Source organism: Oryctolagus cuniculus, chromosome 3 (assembly GCF_051225735.1).
Source record: "Oryctolagus cuniculus isolate XC-2025 breed Fujian yellow rabbit chromosome 3, ASM5122573v1, whole genome shotgun sequence".
In the NCBI taxonomy this organism is placed as follows: domain Eukaryota; kingdom Metazoa; phylum Chordata; class Mammalia; order Lagomorpha; family Leporidae; genus Oryctolagus; species Oryctolagus cuniculus.
This window is the reverse complement of record NC_142869.1, coordinates 70,042,603-70,060,964: the sequence shown is the minus strand read 5'-3', so window position 1 is coordinate 70,060,964 and position 18,362 is coordinate 70,042,603. Positions and strand designations below refer to the sequence as shown.

Genomic DNA, 18,362 nt, shown 5'->3' with positions numbered 1-18,362 from the left:
AACTAGCTGATTCCTTCGGTCTGCAAAGATACATTTGTGTTGGTGCTGATGGTTCTTGACTAATCCTGTTTCAATTACAAATTGGTTATATTTTTCCAATAAAATCTCTGGCACTTATATTCGGGGCTTATAAATCAAATAAACACACTCTCACATACACATACCAAAACACACACAATAAAGTCAATTCCTGCTTCACAATTTAATATTCCATACTGAGCTATCAAACTTGCTTTTTTTTGTTATTCTAGAGAGAGAGAGACAGAGAAAGGTCTTCCTTCTGTTGGTTCACCCCCCAAATGGCTGCGACAGCTGGTGCGCTGCGCCGATCCAAAGCCAGGAGCCAGGTGCTTCCTCCTGGTCTCCCATGTGGGTGCAGGGCCCAAAGACTTTGGCCATCCTCTACTGCCTTCCTGGGCCACAGCAGAGAGCTGGACTGGAAGAGGAGCAGCTGGGACTAGAATCCGGGGTGCCGGCACCACAGGCGGAGGAACAGCCTAGTGAGCCGTGGCGCCGGCCTATCAAACTTCCTATATGCATCTTTCCAACTAATCAAACATTTCAAATCAAGAAGATGAAATTTAAAGACTAGAAAATAAGAGCAACACATATTCACATGCTGTTCCTATTACAAACTTAAGTAGCAGTGTCAAGACATACAGGTTATTGGTCCTAATACCTTTCAAAATTCATATTTTCTCATCAGCTTGAAGTATTACAGTTCATAAATTGTATCCTTTGATTAAAAAAAAAAAAAAAAAAAAAAAAAAGGCGGCCAGCACCGTGGCATAGCAGGAAAAGCCACTGAGTGCCAGCATCCCATATGGGTGCTAGTTTGAGTCCCGGCTGCTCTACTTTCAGCTCCCTGATAGTATACCTGGGAAAGCAGCAGAAGTGGCCCAAGTCCCTGGACCCTGAACCCACATGGGAGACCTGGAAGAAGCATCAGGCTTCTGGCTTTGGGTCGGCCCAGCTCTGGCCATTGCAGCCATTTGGGGAGTGAACCACAGGATGGAAAACCTCTCTCCCCCTCTGCCTCTCTGTAATTCTGCCTCTCAAACAAATCAATCAATCTTAAAAAAAAAAAAAAAAAATAGAATGACTACAGAAAGAACTTTTAACAAGAAGGTGATTTTTTAGTCATTTTCATTTTAGTTATGTGTGTTCATTTACTAACAATCCTTGAAAACACTCCCAGTTTTCAACTCTAGAGTAATGATCTGACTGTAAAAACACCCAGCAGAGCTCCTTTACAAAGATAAACTGTTTTTTCTACAATCAGAATGTATCAAAGACTGTTACTAAAACAGGACCAATCATAAGAGCAAACTGGCAAAGGATCTATTAGTTTCCTTAAACCCAGACTCCACATGGGTGTGCACAGGTACATAAAATAAGATCATTAGTTTTACCTTATAGGAATAACTTCTGAGATAGCAGATTATTCTCCTTGTAATTAAAAACTTTTAATAAGTGATAACCAGGGAAGACCTCATAATTAACTGCTAACAAAAAGGTTACAATTTCTTTATGAAGTAGTTTCATAATAATTTATACAGTCTCCATATATTTTACTATTTAATTCTATTCTGTGAAATCTTAAATCTTCAAAACTTATTAAAATAATTACTTGAGAGTATTTATACTTTTTTAAAAAGTGTTTTCTCCAGTATATTTAAAAACAAGAGGCCGGCGCCGCGGCTCAATAGGCTAATCCTCCGCTTGCAGCACCGGCACCCCGGGTTCTAGTCCCGGTTGAGGCACCAGAGTCTGTCCCAGTTGCTCCTTTTCCAGTCCAGCTCTCTGCTGTGGTCCAGGAAGGCAGTGGAGGATGGCCCAGGTCCTTGGGCCCTGCACCTGCATGGGAGACCAGGAGAAGCATCTGGCTCCTGGCTTCAGATCAGCGCGGTGCGCCGGCCGCAGCGGCCATTGTGGGGTGAACCAATGGAAAAAAGACCTTTCTCTCTGCCTCTCTCTCTCTCACTGTCCACTCTGCCTGTCAAAAATTAAAAAAATAAATAAAAAAATAAAAAAAAGAGTGAAAATTAGGGGCCCGCATTTGGTGCAGTGGTTAATCCCATATTGGAGTGCTTGGTTTTGAGTCCTGGTCCATCTCTACACCCTAGGAAGTAGCCAGCGATGGCTCAATTAGTCAGGTAACTTGCCACCCAAATGAGAGACCTGGACTGAGTTCTTGGCTCCTGGCTTTGACCTCACCTAGCCCTGGCTGTCATAGGCATGTGATAGTGAACCAGCACAGTGAAATATACTAACAAATAATAAAGAAACATTCTAGCTGGTAAAACAGTCACTAACATAATTCCCAAGGAGAGGAAGAAAAAAATGTATACATCCAAAACAATTAACTTAAAACTGTTCTCTTATGTGGAATGAAATGAAATTAACATGCTTCAAAAAAAGAAAAAACTTAAGGAAAAGCAAACACTCCCACTATTCTAAGAAAGATGCAGTAAAGCTACAAGTGAGCTAATTCTTACAAAGAATCAACTTGCTATTCATCTACAACAAAAGATTTCTAGGAATAACACATATGGATGTAGGCAATAAATAGCAGTTGGAAAAGCCAAGCCCTGGCTTTGCCCCTTACTAGCTGCGTTCCCTCAAACAAAGCACAGCCAGGAGACGGTGGCATTCAAAATGCTGAAATTAATGTTCACTCAAAACTGGTCACAACCTCAAAGTCTATATAAAAAATATTATATAATTGTCTTAAAACGGGAGTTTGAATCATGCCTGTATCAGGATGTAATCATGGAGTGAATGAGTTAGTAATGATTGCATAAACTGATAAAAGTTAAAACTATAAATATTAGATAAAAAGAACTGTTTGATATAATAGGGAAAAAATGATGCTGCACAAAGCCCCAAGTTTGCATTTATTTTTTGGTGGTGACAAGAAATATCTTATTTGCTTTAGCCATGAACTTAATTTTGGAGGTTTCTGTTGAGTCTCATTCCTCTTTCTATTATACTTTAACAACTTTCTAAACTTACAAAGTAGCATAGGAAGTGGTCTGAACAGTTTTATTCAATGGTAAATATGCTTTTTCATATTTTATCTGGCCTACCCACTTAAGGTTATTATGAAATACATGTCATAATTAGCCACTTCAAGAAAATGCAAATAGGCCTTCTATTCTCATATATCCATGTGGTTTATGAAGGAATTTTTATTTTTCAGTGTTAACAAATTTAATATAATAATTCTGCTTAACATGGACAGTTCATTAAGGGGAAAGCGTGCAAGCAAGTCATCCTTGCTAATAACGCATGAGTATGCCACGTTCCCAACCTCAACCCTGATAATCAGATGTACATACCACAGGCTATTTCCCATGCAGGTCACAATGGACATCGTCTATTCACAGATCAGACTGGATTCAGCCTGTGGTAGAAGCTATATACTTACAAGTTGGGATACAATTCATGTCAGCTTTTAAACAAGCCAGGAGCATAGGAAGCTGATAAGACTGCAGTGGTAAGTAACATCTTTTCTCAATTCAAACCTGTCCTGGGTGTTAACAATCTGTCCAATCTCTTTTTCAGAAAATAGAACAACCTATTTTTGATGACTCATTTTCCAACTGTGTTTTAGAGCGCCAAATAAATTCTTTTTAATACATCTAATTTCCTGCTTTTTATTTTTTAATTGTACAACTCAAAAAACAATCCAGTTATAAGCAGGCAGCTGCTGGTTATTTGTGCTTTAGGTGACATGACTTGCTCAACTTTGCTCTCTGTATGTACAGAGAGCAACTTTCTTTATAATGCGTTCTTTCCAACCAAAATAGTTTCTCAGAAGGAAATATGAGTATTCAAGACCTAGGAGTATCTTTCAGCATTATTAGTTCATTTACTCCTCCCAATTATTCCATGATGGAGGTCAAAGAAAAGATGTATTGTAAATTGGTTAACAAGAAGATAAAGCTAGAATCTAAGATTGCTTAGTCAACCTGGTAACAGCTGGGGGAAAAAAAAAGGAAAAAAAAGATTATGGAAGAGAGACACTTATTAGAAAGAATGAATAAGTATGAAAAATATAGAAGTCCAACACTGGGAAAGAGGATAAAATGGAAGTTAGAAGAAAAGGTGCAGTATTCTAGAAGTTTACAAATGTTGATATAATACCTAAACATGAAACTATATACCACACTTTAGAAAGTAGAAGCGTTTTTCATAGAAACCAAACATTTTCAAAGTACCTGGAAAGCTTTAAAACTTATCAACCACAAATCTACTAAAGCAAAAGCAAACCCTCCTTTGAAGCCTTTTCAAATTATTTCTGACATACACATAGTCAATTCCTAATTTAACTGTTTTATAATTTCAGATTTTATAAAAGTCTAATAGAACAGGTGATACATGTAAAATATCATCATCAGAGTAATTTAAAATTTGCTTTTGTATGTGGAAATAACCTTGTAGTTAAAATTCCAAGTACAGTTGATATCAGTGTCACTAAGTATATACGGAGTATCCTCTTTACACCAGAAGCTGGTTAGAAATCACTGCTAAATCTTTATCTGGGCCATGAAGCATGTATCCCTGTGATTCTTTATCCAAAAAGCTTAGGTGGGCACACAAATTCTTGTGACTCATTATATACCAAAAATTCTCTTTGTATACACTACTTTATAGTCCTATTATTATTACAGAATTATTATAGTTCTATAGCTCCCGCTGTATTAAAGAAATACTGAAGCTGTTCAAAGAATAGAAAAAATACTCAACAATTTCAAAATGACAGAACAGAAGGGCTGAAACACAAGTCAAACTAAATTACTTCAAATCCACCATCTGAGTAGTCTAGGCTGGAGCTTTCTAAGCAGTGACACAGATACATATGGCACAGCAAAGGACACTAATCAAATTTTATGTATTTAATCACTTTTTTCTTTTCTCTGTTAGTGTTATTACCTGGCAGGGGTCCCCCGCATACTGATAATTCTCAACAAGTAACTAGTGTGTAACTGACAGCAGCTCTCTGGTCTCTCTGTCCTTTCTCACTCTGCCCTGGAGAAAGGACTTCAGACTCTGTCCTCAATTAACTCCCTAATTCATCTTAGCTATAATTCAATCTAATAAAAAAATTTCTTAAATAGCCTGACAAGCAAAAGCAGACTAAAACACTGTGGTCAGAGAATAAGAGTTTTACATCTGCCAGGAGCTTTATTTTGAGGGAAAATTCTATTTTGTTATTATTACTTCTTTGAAATGGTTTGAATTAAAATTAAGACCTGTAAAAACAATGGATTATTTACAATCTCAGCATTTACACACAGGAACAAAGTTATACATTATAAAAATGTACTACAATGACACACAGCAACATTTCTTTCAATAAATTATGCCATTTTGTATTATTACTGAATTGGCTTTTTAAATGTTCCCACGTACATATTTTAATTGAAACACTTAACCAAGCATACAACAAATTAAAAGTTAAGCCAAAGAAATGCTTACTATTTGTTTATAATTGTTATTTCAATTTATTATGAAACCTGACACAAATAGCACATAATTTTACAATTCATCTTCAAAATGAAGCATTTGTTACCAACAGGTACTACCTAGAATACTAAGAACCCTGTACATCTGGCTAGGGATCATTCCTAGATAAGCCTATGTCACATCTCAGTATTTTTAATTTGCCACATGGTTAAGGACTGCTATTTGAATATATTCAATATAAAAATGAAACTTCAATGCATCTGTTTTTGTTTGAGGCTTTAAATTTGGGACCTTTCTCTATCAAAGTTTGACTTCTTCAATAAGAGACTAACAACATAACTCTCCACAAACTCTGGTAACAAATCAAACTAAAAACCCACATCATATGTGTCACATACCTTTTTGAGATGTCCTAGTCTAAGTTTGAAAATTTCTTCCTGTTCATGATATTCTGCCAAAGTCAACCTGTCAAGAGTGAAATTTTAATTCTACACATTGAGATCAATACTTACTATGTTAAACAACTAGCAAAATATGGTCAAATGAATCAAATGTAAATACTAAAATGCTGACAACTTCCAGCCCAAAACATATAAGCCAAATGTTCTTTATGATAATCTTCAGACTACATTTAACAGCTTTGCAGGAAAAATGAACTAATATAAATATTTAGTGAGTACCACACATCAAGCAATATTCTAGGATTTGGCTCCTAAGGATACCCTGGAAAAACAAGACAATTCCTCCTTACATTTCAGTTGGACTTTACAGTGGGGATAAGGAGGTAGAAAAGAAACCATTCGATGAAGAAATAATTCTGAATAACAGCAAGTGGTGGGACAACATAAAAAGTGATATGATAGTGAATAGCTGTGTTATGGTAATTTGGACTAGAGGTGACACTGATGGAAACATCCAAAAGATAACAGGGAATCAGTCCAGTTGGGCACTGGTTCTAAAAAAAGGAAGAGGGAGAGAACTTAAATTCTTACACAGTTGAGCACCTCTAATCTGAAAATTCAGGTTTTCATTTGTATTTTTATCCAAGAGGCACAGAGAAACAGGAGAGGGGTGAGGAGGCAGACAAAGAGTTCCCATTTGCTTGCTCCAAAGTCTGAAACTTTTGGAGTGTTGACATACTGCCCTAAGTGGTCTTCATTTCACACATGAAGACCTCATGCGATAGGTTCAAGAAAAAACACAGGCCCACTAAAAACACTGTATAAAATTACCAGCTGGCTATGTGTAACAGGTGCTGGTTAAACAGATCTAAGTAAACTTTGTGTTTAGATTTGGGTCCTATCCCAAAAGATACCACACTATGTATATGAAAATATTGCACAATCCAAAATCTGAAGCACTTTTGGTTCTAAGCATTTTGGGTAAGAGATGCTCAACTTGTATTTCTATTATTAGTTTTAAATATTTTTATATAGGCCGGCGCCGCGGCTCATTAGGCTAATCCTCCGCCTAGCGGCGCCAGCACACCGGGTTCTAGTCCCGGTCGGGGCGCCGGATTCTGTCCCGGTTGCCCCTCTTCCAGGCCAGCGCTCTGCTGTGGCCCAGGAGTGCAGTGGAGGATGGCCCAAGTCCTTGGGCCCTGCACCCCATGGGAGACCAGGATAAGTACCTGGCTCCTGCCTTCGGATCAGCGTGGTGTGCTGGCTGCGGTGGCCATTGGAGGGTGAACCAACGGCAAAGGAAGACCTTTCTCTCTGTCTCTCTCTCTCTCTCTCACTGTCCACTCTGCCTGTCAAAAAATAAAAAAAATAAAATAAAATAAATTAAAAAAATATTTTTATATAACTTTCAAAGAGAATTGACTTAATGTATGTATGACTATAGCAAGACTTATACACTGTATAGCATTTCCTAAGAAAAAATGATTCTGGGGGCTAGCATTGCGGCACAGGTGGTGAGGCTACCACCTGCAACGTCAGCATCGCCTATGGGCACCGAGTCAAGTCCTAGCTGATCCACTTCTGATCCAGCTCCCTGCTAAGGGCCTGGGAAAGAGGTGGAGGATGGCCTAAGTCCTTGGGCCTCTGCACCCATAAGGGAGACCTGGAAGAAGCTCCTGGCTTTGGCCTGGCCCAGCCACAGCTATTGTGGTCATCTGCGGAGTGAACCAGAAGACGTAATATCTCACTTTCTCTCTGTCTCTCCCTCTAACCCTGACTTTCAAATAAATGAATAAATCTTTTTTTTTTTTTAAAGATTCTGTATTCAGATAAAGGAAAAAACAAAGTTGGGGCTGGCGTTGTGGCAGCGGGTTAAGCCACTGCCTGTGATGTCAGCATCCCATAAGGGTGCCTGTTCGTGTCATGGCTGCTACACTTCTAATCCAGCTCCAAATAAAAGCACCTGGGAAAGCAGCAGAAGATGGCCCATGTGCTTGGGCCCCTACACCAGGATGGAGTTACAGACTCCTGGCTCTGGCCTTGCTCAACCTTGGCTGTTGAGGACATCTGGGGTCTGAACTAGTGGTTGGAAGATCTCTCTCTCTCCCTTGCTCGCTTGCTCTCTGTAACTCTGCCTTTCAAATAAATACTTTAAAAAAATGAATCCATAACAAGAACAACAAATCCTTCATACCCCAATTTTGAAAGAATTTTATCTATCATATTCAAGTAATCGTATGTTAGTTTACTTCTGTGTTCTGAGGCTACTGGCTTAAGCTCCTAACTCAGGTGCGATTTATTTATGCTTGGTACAGGTCTCAACAACACTTTATTCAAAGGAAACAAACAAGAAATTTAGTTAGTATTCCACTAAAAACATCTTAAGAGTTAAATAAATATTTGAAATTAAATTTCTCTACCAAATATTAGTGTACCACAGCTACTAGATTTTATTATAATGAATACAGCAATAGTTGGTGGCAGAAGTTTCTTGTAGTACAATTAGAGAATTAAATGTTACAGTGTAAATGCAGATGGGTTAAGAGAGGGAGAAAGGAAAAAGGCTTCAGAGGGAGTGGTGAAAGTAAAAGAAAATGAAGTTTGGAAACTAAAATTGAAAATATCTCAACTAATGTAATCAAGGAAACCTGTGGAAAACAGAAATAAGTTTCTGGATTTACTTATATGCCACTGGTATGGCAATTTTAATTAATTCATTTACCTGCATAACAGTATAATTTCCTATTTTTAAAGTGTAGTTTTGAAAAACAACAAAACATTGCTAAAGAAATTTTAAAAGACCTAATTAAATAGAAAGACATTCTATGTTCATGGACTAAAAGATCTGATACTGTAAAAAGGACAACAACCTAAAAATCCATTGTAACTTATCAAAATTCTTAAAACTTGTACCTTTTTACTGTAACAGAAAAGCTGATTCTCAAATCCACAGGGAACTGCACAGGAGTCTCAAGTAGAAAACAGTGTTAGAGGACTCATCATCCAATTTCAAAACTTACTGCACTATGCTAATCAAAACAGTGTGGCAATACTATCAGAATATACTTCCATATCAAAGGAATAGAGTCCGGAGACACATCCAAAAATGCTTGCCAATTAATTGCATTTTGACAAGGCAGCAAGACTTAATGGGGAAACAACAGTCTCTTCAATGGTGCTGGGACAAATTGAGAACCATGTGCAAAAGGATGAAGTTGAATCACTACCTCACTGTATGCACAAAAATTACCCAAAAATGGACCAGTGCCTAAATCTGAGAACTAAGATTATAAAATGATTAGAAGATACTATGGGGGTAACTCTTAATGATCATATTCAGCAATGGAGTCTTGGATTTCATACCAAAAGCACAAGCAATAGCAACAAAAACTGATCAAGTGAACTTCTTAAGAACTAAAAACTTTTGTACATCAAAGGACATTATCAAGAAAGTAAAAGACAACTTACAAAATGGGAGAAAATATCTGCGTATCATGTATCACAAACACTAGGACCCAGAATACATGCCAACTCTTACAACTTGATAGCAAAAAGCCAAAATAGTCCAGAATTTAAAAATGAGCAAAGCAAACTCTCTAAAAGATTTCCAGATCAACAATCACAATAAAAGATGTTTAATATCATCAGGGAAATGTAATTAGAATCACAATAAGCCAATACTTTGTACATGCTATAGTGGTAATGATTTTTAGAAAGGGAAAATAAAAAGTAATGCCAAAGATGTAGAGAAACAGGACATTGCTGGTGGGAATGTGAAATGATGCTGGCATGGAAAATGGTGATGAAACAGTTAACAAGTTAAACACAAAATTACCATACGAATCTGAAGCACCACACCTAGATATACACCCAAAGGAACAACTGTGGTAGGCAGAAAACTATCTCCCCAAAATGCCACATCCCAATAACCTATTTGGAAGCTGTGAATAGTATTTTACAAGGCAAAGGGTTAAAATGGGATTAAGGCTGCTCATCAGCTGACTTCAAAGCAGGTAACTAACTTGAATAATAGAACTCTGAGTATACAAACCCCCCCCCCCCAAAAAGATACATTTCACCTATAGGAAACTGGGGAAAGGCACAGAAGAGCTAACATCTGAACCTGATTAGAAAGAACAGCAGGGGGACGTCAGGAAGAATCAGCACGGACAGGCGCAGAGCACTGCACATGGTGACACAAGAGTACAGCACAGAAATATTCAAGCAAAAATAGAAATGAATGCATTCTGTACACTAAGGAAGATATCTACTGCCTGAGTTTTCATCACAGATAAATGGTGAAATTTATTTGAGGTTTTTTATCAAAGATTTGGCATCTATTAAGATGATTATACGAATTTTAAGTAGAAAATCATAATAATTTTTCTAATGTTAAACCAATCTTGCATATTCAAAATAAACCCAACTTGGTCTTGATAAATTATCATTTTTTTTTTTTCTGACAGGCAAAGTTAGACAGTGAGAGAGAGAGACAGAGGTCTTCCTTTTTTCCATTGGTTCACCCCCCAAGTAGCCGCTACAGCTGGAGCTGCGCAGATCTGAAGCCAGGATCCAGGTGCCTCCTCCTGGTCTCCCATGCAGGTGCAGGGCCCAAGCACTTGGGCCATCCTCCACTGCCTTCCCAGGCCACAGCAGAGAGCTGGACTGGAAGAGAAACCAAGACTAGAATCCGGCGCCCTGACAAGGACTAGAACCCGGGGTGCCGGGCCGCAGGTGGAGGATTAGCCTAGTGAGCCGTGGCGCTGGCCAATAAATTATCATTCTTATGTATTTCATACTGTATTTGTGTTAATACTTTAAGATCTGGACATTTATTTCTAGGAGTGATTCACCTGTAATTTTTCTTCATGTACACTGCTGAGTTTTGGCAACATTATGTTGACCTCATAAAATAACCTAGAAGTATTTCTGCCTTTCCGGTTCTCCAGGAGTCTATAAAAGACTGGCACTATTTCGTGCTTAAATGGCAAAATTCTTAGACCAAATCATCTGAACCTGGAGTTGTCTTTGATCAAAGATTTTCAGATTTACAGATTTCAGATTTACAGATTCCACTTCTCTAATAGAGAACTACTTGGATTTTGTTTTTTTAGAACTTCATCAATTTCACAAAATTGTCCAATTTAAGACTTTTATAATATTTTGTTTTCTTTTAAATATCTATGAGCTCAGTAGGAACAATTGCTTTTTCCAATCCTAACAATGGTTTCTTTTTTTTAAATCAGTCTTACAAATTGATTGAACTTTTTTCACTTCTTTTACAAAAAAAAACACTTTTTGGGGGGATTGGGTGATTCTCTCTATATTGTATGTTTGTTTTCTATATCATTAATTTCTGCTCTTTTCCCTTTTCCTTCTTTGGTTAACTCTACTACTTAGCTTTTCCTCTTGTCTTATACACGTAAGTAAGGCTGTATATTTCCCTCCAGAACTTCACTGAAGACTTTTCCACTACCTTTTCATAACTGATTTATAGTTTAATTTCACTGTAGTCACAGAATACATTCTGTATGATTCTAATCATTTCATTCAGAAGTTCTATTAAACATTTTAAAAACAACACTACTCTTTCAAAAACTTTGTCCTTTCACATTTGTTGAGACTTTGCTGTATGACCAAATTTTTAAAATACATATAGATATTCCTATTTAAAAAGAGAACATACAACTTGCAGATGTTGGGGGAAGTTTTTCACAAGCACATTAATCCCATACCATGTGTTCTGTTTTGTACTGCTTTATTTTTATCTTCAAGTTTTATTACTAAGACAAATTGTGTTTAAATGTCCCATTATGATTTGAGGATTGCCTAGTCTTTAAAAGTATTGTCAACTTTTTATTTATCTTGAGCTCATATAATTATGTGTATGCAAACTTAAAATTACTTAGAATACATCTTCCAGGTTATTTCAACTTTTTATAGTAATGGAACAATCACTTTATTTCTAATTTTTTCTTCATCTTAAATTTTCACTGTATCTGAGTTAATACAACTTCCTTTTGGTTGGTGCTTGCCTGGAAGATCTTTTTCTAAACTTTTATTTCAATGGATCTTTTTTCCCTTTGGCTGTTTCTGAGAATTTTTTCTCATTGCCTTGATTTTCTGAATTTTCAAATAGTTCTTTTCAACCTGTTTAGAATTTGCTGGCCTTAATGAATCTGTAGGCTGACACTGGTTAACTGTTTTGAAATACTCTCAATGACTTAATCTTCAAATATTGTTCATGTTCCATTTAAGATATTTTTTTCTAAATGATGTTTTCTTCCAAACAAGGCTACCTTGCATTCCCAGGATACAATTATTTTCCAAGAGAGAAATTATAAGAAAGCAAAATGACTACTGAACTAGAAAAACCCATGCCCCAGAATGTGTTGATATTCCAGGATTCAGCAACAGACTTTTTCCAGGAAGAATGAGAATAGGAGAATACTGCCCAGAGGCATTTTTACAGCAGTGTGCTGTTGGTGAACTACAAGAATCTGGTATCCCTGTGACTTCACACTTCTAAGCCAGTTCTTTATTGGAGCAAGGGAATGAGCCTTGGAAGATAAACAATAAGTTGACAAGAAGCCCATCACAGAGGAGATACAAGAACTATCATTGTAGCAGTTCACAAACGAAAATGTGTTAAAGGAGAGATTTACAACCTTTGGACTTGAGTGTCCTACTGTAGAAAAAAATTGGAAAGTGAAGATCTTTTTGAGAGGCAGATGTCAAGAGACATTTAGCAGGCAAAAAAACAATCACTCATAAAGAGGGAAATAGTTCAAAAATATACCAGCTTGTGCAAATCTGTTCACCTGGACAATATAGAAGAGTATTTATGATCACAAGTCAATTAAGAGAAGCTTCTCCAAAAACTTCTTCAAGGTACTAAAATATAAGGAAGACTACTCAGGAAAGAAACTTACATATTGCACTGAGAAAACCCTCACCCACTGTTCATCCACCACTGTTCATCAGAGAATTCATACTGGTGAAAAATCATACGGATGTAAGGTATATGGAAAATGCTTCAATAGAGTCACCACTTTGCTCAACATCATAGAACACAAACTGGGGAGAAACAGTTTACATGTAAGGCATGTGTAAAGGCCTTCAAGCAACCAGCACACCTGGTACAGTATCACAAGTTTCATACTGAAGAGAAATCCCATGAATGTAAGGATTGTGGAAATGCCTTTAGACAGGGCTCATCTTTTGCTCAACATCAGAGATGTCACACTGGCAAACCACTCTCCACATCCTTCAGGTGTAACATGCTCTTTATCTCTCATGCCAACCATCTCCATACTGGAGAGAGCTCTTTCAATTGCACTGACTGTGAGAAAGTGTTCAAATGTAATGTGCGAAGACAATCTTCCTGCAGTGGTTTTTCCCTGACCACAACATCAGTGAATTCACACAGGAGAGAAACTTAATGAATGCGATGTTTGTGGGAAAGCCTTTAGCCACTGTCACTCAGTGGTCATCAAAGGGTACATGCTGGAGATGTAAGGTACGTGGGAAGGCATTTAGGCAGAGTATAAACCTTGCTATTCATTTGAGAATTCACACTGATGAAAAACCCTATGAATGTAAGGAACGGGAAAAGCCTTTACAGTCAGTTCTCAGCTGGCTGCTTATCAGAGAATTCATACTGGAGAGAAACTATGTAAGCAATGTGGGAAAGCTTTCAGACAGAGGGCATATCTTATCAATCATGAGAAAATTCATTCCAGAGGGAACCCTTGTGAGTGTAAACAATGTGGGAGAACATAAGAGAGTTCAACTAGAAAGAAAGCCAGTAAGTGTGCTGGATGTAGAAAGGCTTTTGCTAACACATCTATCCATGCTCAGCATCAGAGACTTTACGTGGGAGTAAAACCCCACGTATGTGTTAAATGTGGGAAGGCATTCAGAACAAATATATACTTCAATTGTCATTAAAGATGTTATACTAGAAAGAAACCTTTAAAATGTTGTGCACATTGCAAAGACACTAGCCATCAGTCAGTTCTTTACTGAAAAACCATTGAATGTAAGGAACATAGGAAGATATTCAGTCAGCTTGGGCATTTATCAGGAAAAGCCACATTGGAGAGAGAGATCTAAATGGATGCAAGCAACGTGGAAAAGTCTCTAGAAAAAGTGCTCATCATCGTAAATGCATGTTGCCATCACCTCCGGCATCCAGTCAGCTCTTCACTACTCCCTACGTAAGCCACCATGCCCTGTGGATCTGCTATTTTTGGGATTCACCCACTTCTTTTGGTTCCCATAGGCCTTGTCCAAAATATAATCATTTCACTATTGCAGTCATCTGTAACTGTTTATTACACCGTCTTCTATCAGTTTTGTTTTTAACATTTCAAGCCCAGTGACCTTTTACAAATATAATTGTTTTTTTAAAAAAAGATTTTTTTTCTAAAAACAGCAGCTACCTTGTTAAGAGCAATAATGTAAGTCACAGAACAGTAAAATAATACCTTCAAATGACCACCAACCTAAAATCCTATAATCAGTGAACTATTTCAAGAACGAAGGCAAAATTATTTTCAAACAAAAACTGAGAGACTACCAAAAGACCCACACAAAATGGTATTCTTAAACAGAAGGATCTTACCAGATGTAGATCAGAGGTGAAGGAACAAGAACAAAGAAAAGGGAAAATATGTGGATAAAGTCTAGATGAACTCTGACTATATAAGACAATAATGATGCCTTATAGACAGACATGTGTACGTAATATTTCTAATCAAAGAAAGAAATAGACAAAATCTGATCAATCCAATAAAAGGTTAAACAAAAAAGGAGGGGCTGGTACTGCGGTATGGTAGGTAAAGCCAACAACTGCAGTGCTGCATCCCATTTGGCATCCCATCTGAGTCCTGGCTGCCCCACTGTGATCCAGCTCCCTGCTGGCCTGGGAAAGCAATAGAAGATGGCCCTAGTCCTTGGGTCCCTGCACCCATGTGGGAGACCCGGAAGAAGCTCCTGGTTCCTGGCTTCGGACCGGCCCAGCTCCAGCCAGTGCAGCCATTTGTGGAATGAACCAGTGGATAAAAGACCTATGTTTCTCTGCCTCTCTGTAACTCTTTCAAATAAATAAATAAATCTTAAAAAAAAAAAAAGAAAAAAAAAAGACTAGAAACTAGGGAGGATAAAAAGCACAAAGAAGGATCAGATTTATACCCCAATAAATATGAACTGAAAATGGATATAATGCCACAATGAAAAATATTTTCCAGATAGGATTTTTTTAAAAAAATTATGTATCTGACAAACCCGCAGTATGTACAGCAACAAGAATGAACCCTAATGTAAACTGCAGAATTCGGGTAACAACTATGTACCAATTCAGGTTCATCAATTTTAACAAGTGTGCCACTCTGGTGTAGGATGTTGATAAGCAAGGCAAGTTGTGCATGGGTGGGGACAGGGGTTTACAGGAACCCTCCATACTTTCTGCTCTTCTGTGATCACAAACTAAAGATAAAAGTTTATTAATCAAAAATATCTAATTATAGGCTATTTATAAAAGACAAGCAATCCGCTAAATAATAGCCAAATGATATATAAAATAAATATTCTTGATTTAAAGCTCTAATGAAAAAATACTGACCTCTAAAACTTCAATAATATAAATATAAGGTGAAATATTGCTGTCTACTTTGCTATCTTCCTCTGTGAAGATACTAGGGTGAATATCTGGTACAGCACTTCACCCATATCCCACATGGGAAACCCTGAGAGTACACAGCACTCAGTGTGGAGCGAGAAGAAAGATGGCCTAAGACAGATTCCTAAAATCACCCACATTTTACAGTCTGGGAAGTAAATGATGTCTATAGAAGAAACTGAGAAGATATAAACAGATGAATGAAAATGAAAACTAGAACAGAGTATCTCAAAAACTAAGGCAAGAAAGAGTTTTTAGAAAAATGTTGACAATATTCAAGGCTGTCAAGTCAGAAACTCAAAATTATGGTATTTAGCTTCAACACGGCAGGTAACTTCAGAAAAACAATTTCAGTTAAGAAAAGGGGTAAGGCAGAAGAGCCTGCAAGCACAGACAACTCTTCTAAGAAACCGGTTTTGAGGGCAGATAGAAAATAGACTATTGGGATTTGTACCCGACAGAAGTTTTTCTGTTTCTGCTTACATATGCTTTCTGAACGGAAGGAACCTGCAGAGAGCAAAAGGCTGAAAATGTGAGACAAAGGAGCTATCAACAGAGCAGGTTCCTGATAAAGCAAGGGGTAGGATTCGAATCACGGACAACAGAGGAGAAAAGAATGTATCTATATGTACAAAATATCAGAGGGTAAAAAAAGCAGTCTATATTTTCTACTCATATAAATATACCTAAGTTCTAGAACAGAAAAATGATGTAAGTTTGGATGCATCTATACAATGAAATTTTAAATAATGCTGTTCTCTGAGAAATAAGATCATGGACTACATTATTCTCTTCCATAATTTCGAAATTTTCTACAATAATCACATTCACTTTTTTTTAGATGTATTTTACTCGGAATTACAAAGACTAATTCATTAGCACAGAACACTTAGAAAACAAAGAGAAGCAGAAAGGGAAAAAACACTACCCATAATCATAACCTACCAATAAGTTAAAGTTTGAGAAAACAATGCAAAATGTCTGTCATACTACTTATTAGCAGTGTTTCAAAACAAGGAACGTTAATCAGAACACTGAACTGGAATAATCAAAACATTAACTGACTCTTCAACTGATTCTAACCTAGAAGAATGTAAATTCCAGTTCCTTCAGTTAACCCAAGTACCTGTTTTAAAAGAGAACTGTTATCTCCATAAAAAAGGTAGAATTCACAAACTTGGGGTTTAGAGCCAAATTTTCAGTATTGCCTTCCTTCCTGGCCATACCAATTTTTCCACTTCATTAATTTAATTACAACCATTAGGAACATCATGTTCACTGGCAACACCAACAGTCTTTTAAAGATAATTTTAAAAATGGAAGCTTACAGTTGTGGTAAATTTGGTCTAACAAAGGGATCATTTTCTGCTCCATTGACTGCTTTGTTTTTCCTTTGTTTTGGTTCAGAATTGGTAGAGGGTGCCTGAGAATTATTAGCTGTGGGAGGTTTGCGTTTGGCTAGAAGTTTCCTTTGCCTTTCAATATCTTCCCTTTGCTGATTCACCCACTCTTGTTGCCTGTATAAAAAAACAAAACAAAATCATATTAACCTTCCATTACCTTTCACAGTTGAAACATGGGAGAAAAAAACCTTAAAAACATGAACATTCATAGCTTGAGTTTGCAACTTTTTGGTCCGACTCTTGTGAACCAGCCTGCTCTTCTCCTTTCCGGTTCATGTGAAAAAATCATTTTAAGGGAGGTATGCTTCTAACCCCCGGAGCAGGGAAAGATGTGTTGTCCTATATAATCTCAGGGCACCTTATATTTTCCCACTCCCTCCATTCTAATGTCCTATATATAAACACTTTATCAGAATGTGTCTGGATAGATTCTATCACTCCATCGAAGTATTCATACTAAGTGCTCAATAATATTTGTTGAATGACACAAATGAGCTAAAAGAGAGAAAGGATGCTAACAAACTTAAATATAGGGTAGATCTTATAAATGTGTTTCATCATTTAGTATCTGCAGACAAATTTTCAAAAGGCAAATATGAATTCAATATGAAAAGTACTGTTTTCTAAATTTACCTCTGTTAAAAAGAAATTTTAAGAACAGGCAGCCGATATTTTGAAAGGAGAGAAAAACTAACCTTAACAACAGAAAACCAGGAACAAAAGGGGAATTTTGACAATTTAAGGAAACAAGAAATAGCAAGAAAATTTAACATGGTGGGGACAGCGCTGTGATTTAGTGGGTGAAGCTGCCAGTTGCAGTGCCGGCATCCCATATGGGCGCTGGTTCAAGTCCCGGCTGCTCCACTTCCGATCCAGCTCTCTGGCCTGGGAAAGCAGTAGAAGATGGCCCAAGTCCTTGGGCCCTTGCACCTGTGTGGGAGTCTGGGAGGAGGCTCCTGGTTCCTGGTTTCAGATTGGTGCAGCTCCCCGACTGTTGCGGCCAACTGGGGAAGTGAACCAGTGGATGGAAGACCTTTCTCTCTCTCTCTGCCTCTCCTCTCTCTGTGTAACTCTGACTTTCAAATAAATAAAGAAATCTTTAAAAAAAATTTAACATGGCTTTGAAAAATGGGGTATTAGTAATATTTTATTAATGTTTCCCATTTAAGAACCTGAAAGACAGAAAATGGCTCACTGAGGCTAAAAATTAAGAAATTTCTGGTCTATTAAATCCTCTAGCCACTTTGGGCTATATCACTAATTATGAATAGCTTGATATAAATATGTACATGTAACAACACATTCAATAAATGCTTATTATTAATATTTATGACATACAAATAGTTTTACTTTTTTGCTAGCTCAACAGAGAAACGACTAACTACTGGCAGAATACATATTTTA

At 37.2% G+C, this 18,362-nt stretch overlaps 1 protein-coding gene across 3 annotated transcripts in view; it reads right to left on the bottom strand.

The window, feature by feature from the left end:
- Positions 1 to 18,362, bottom strand: part of TLK1 (tousled like kinase 1) — a 153,496-nt gene that overhangs the window by 28,217 nt on the left and 106,917 nt on the right. For all 3 annotated transcript variants that reach the window (XR_016230817.1, XM_002712279.6, XM_070070707.2), the window contains 2 exons: positions 16,884 to 17,072; positions 5,871 to 5,937 (listed from right to left, as the gene is read on the bottom strand). Coding sequence is in view for 2 of the 3 variants with exons in the window: in XM_002712279.6 (XP_002712325.1) it covers positions 5,871 to 5,937; positions 16,884 to 17,072 (256 nt within the window). In the remaining variant the exon portion in view is untranslated. The remainder of the gene's footprint in view (positions 1 to 5,870; positions 5,938 to 16,883; positions 17,073 to 18,362) is intronic.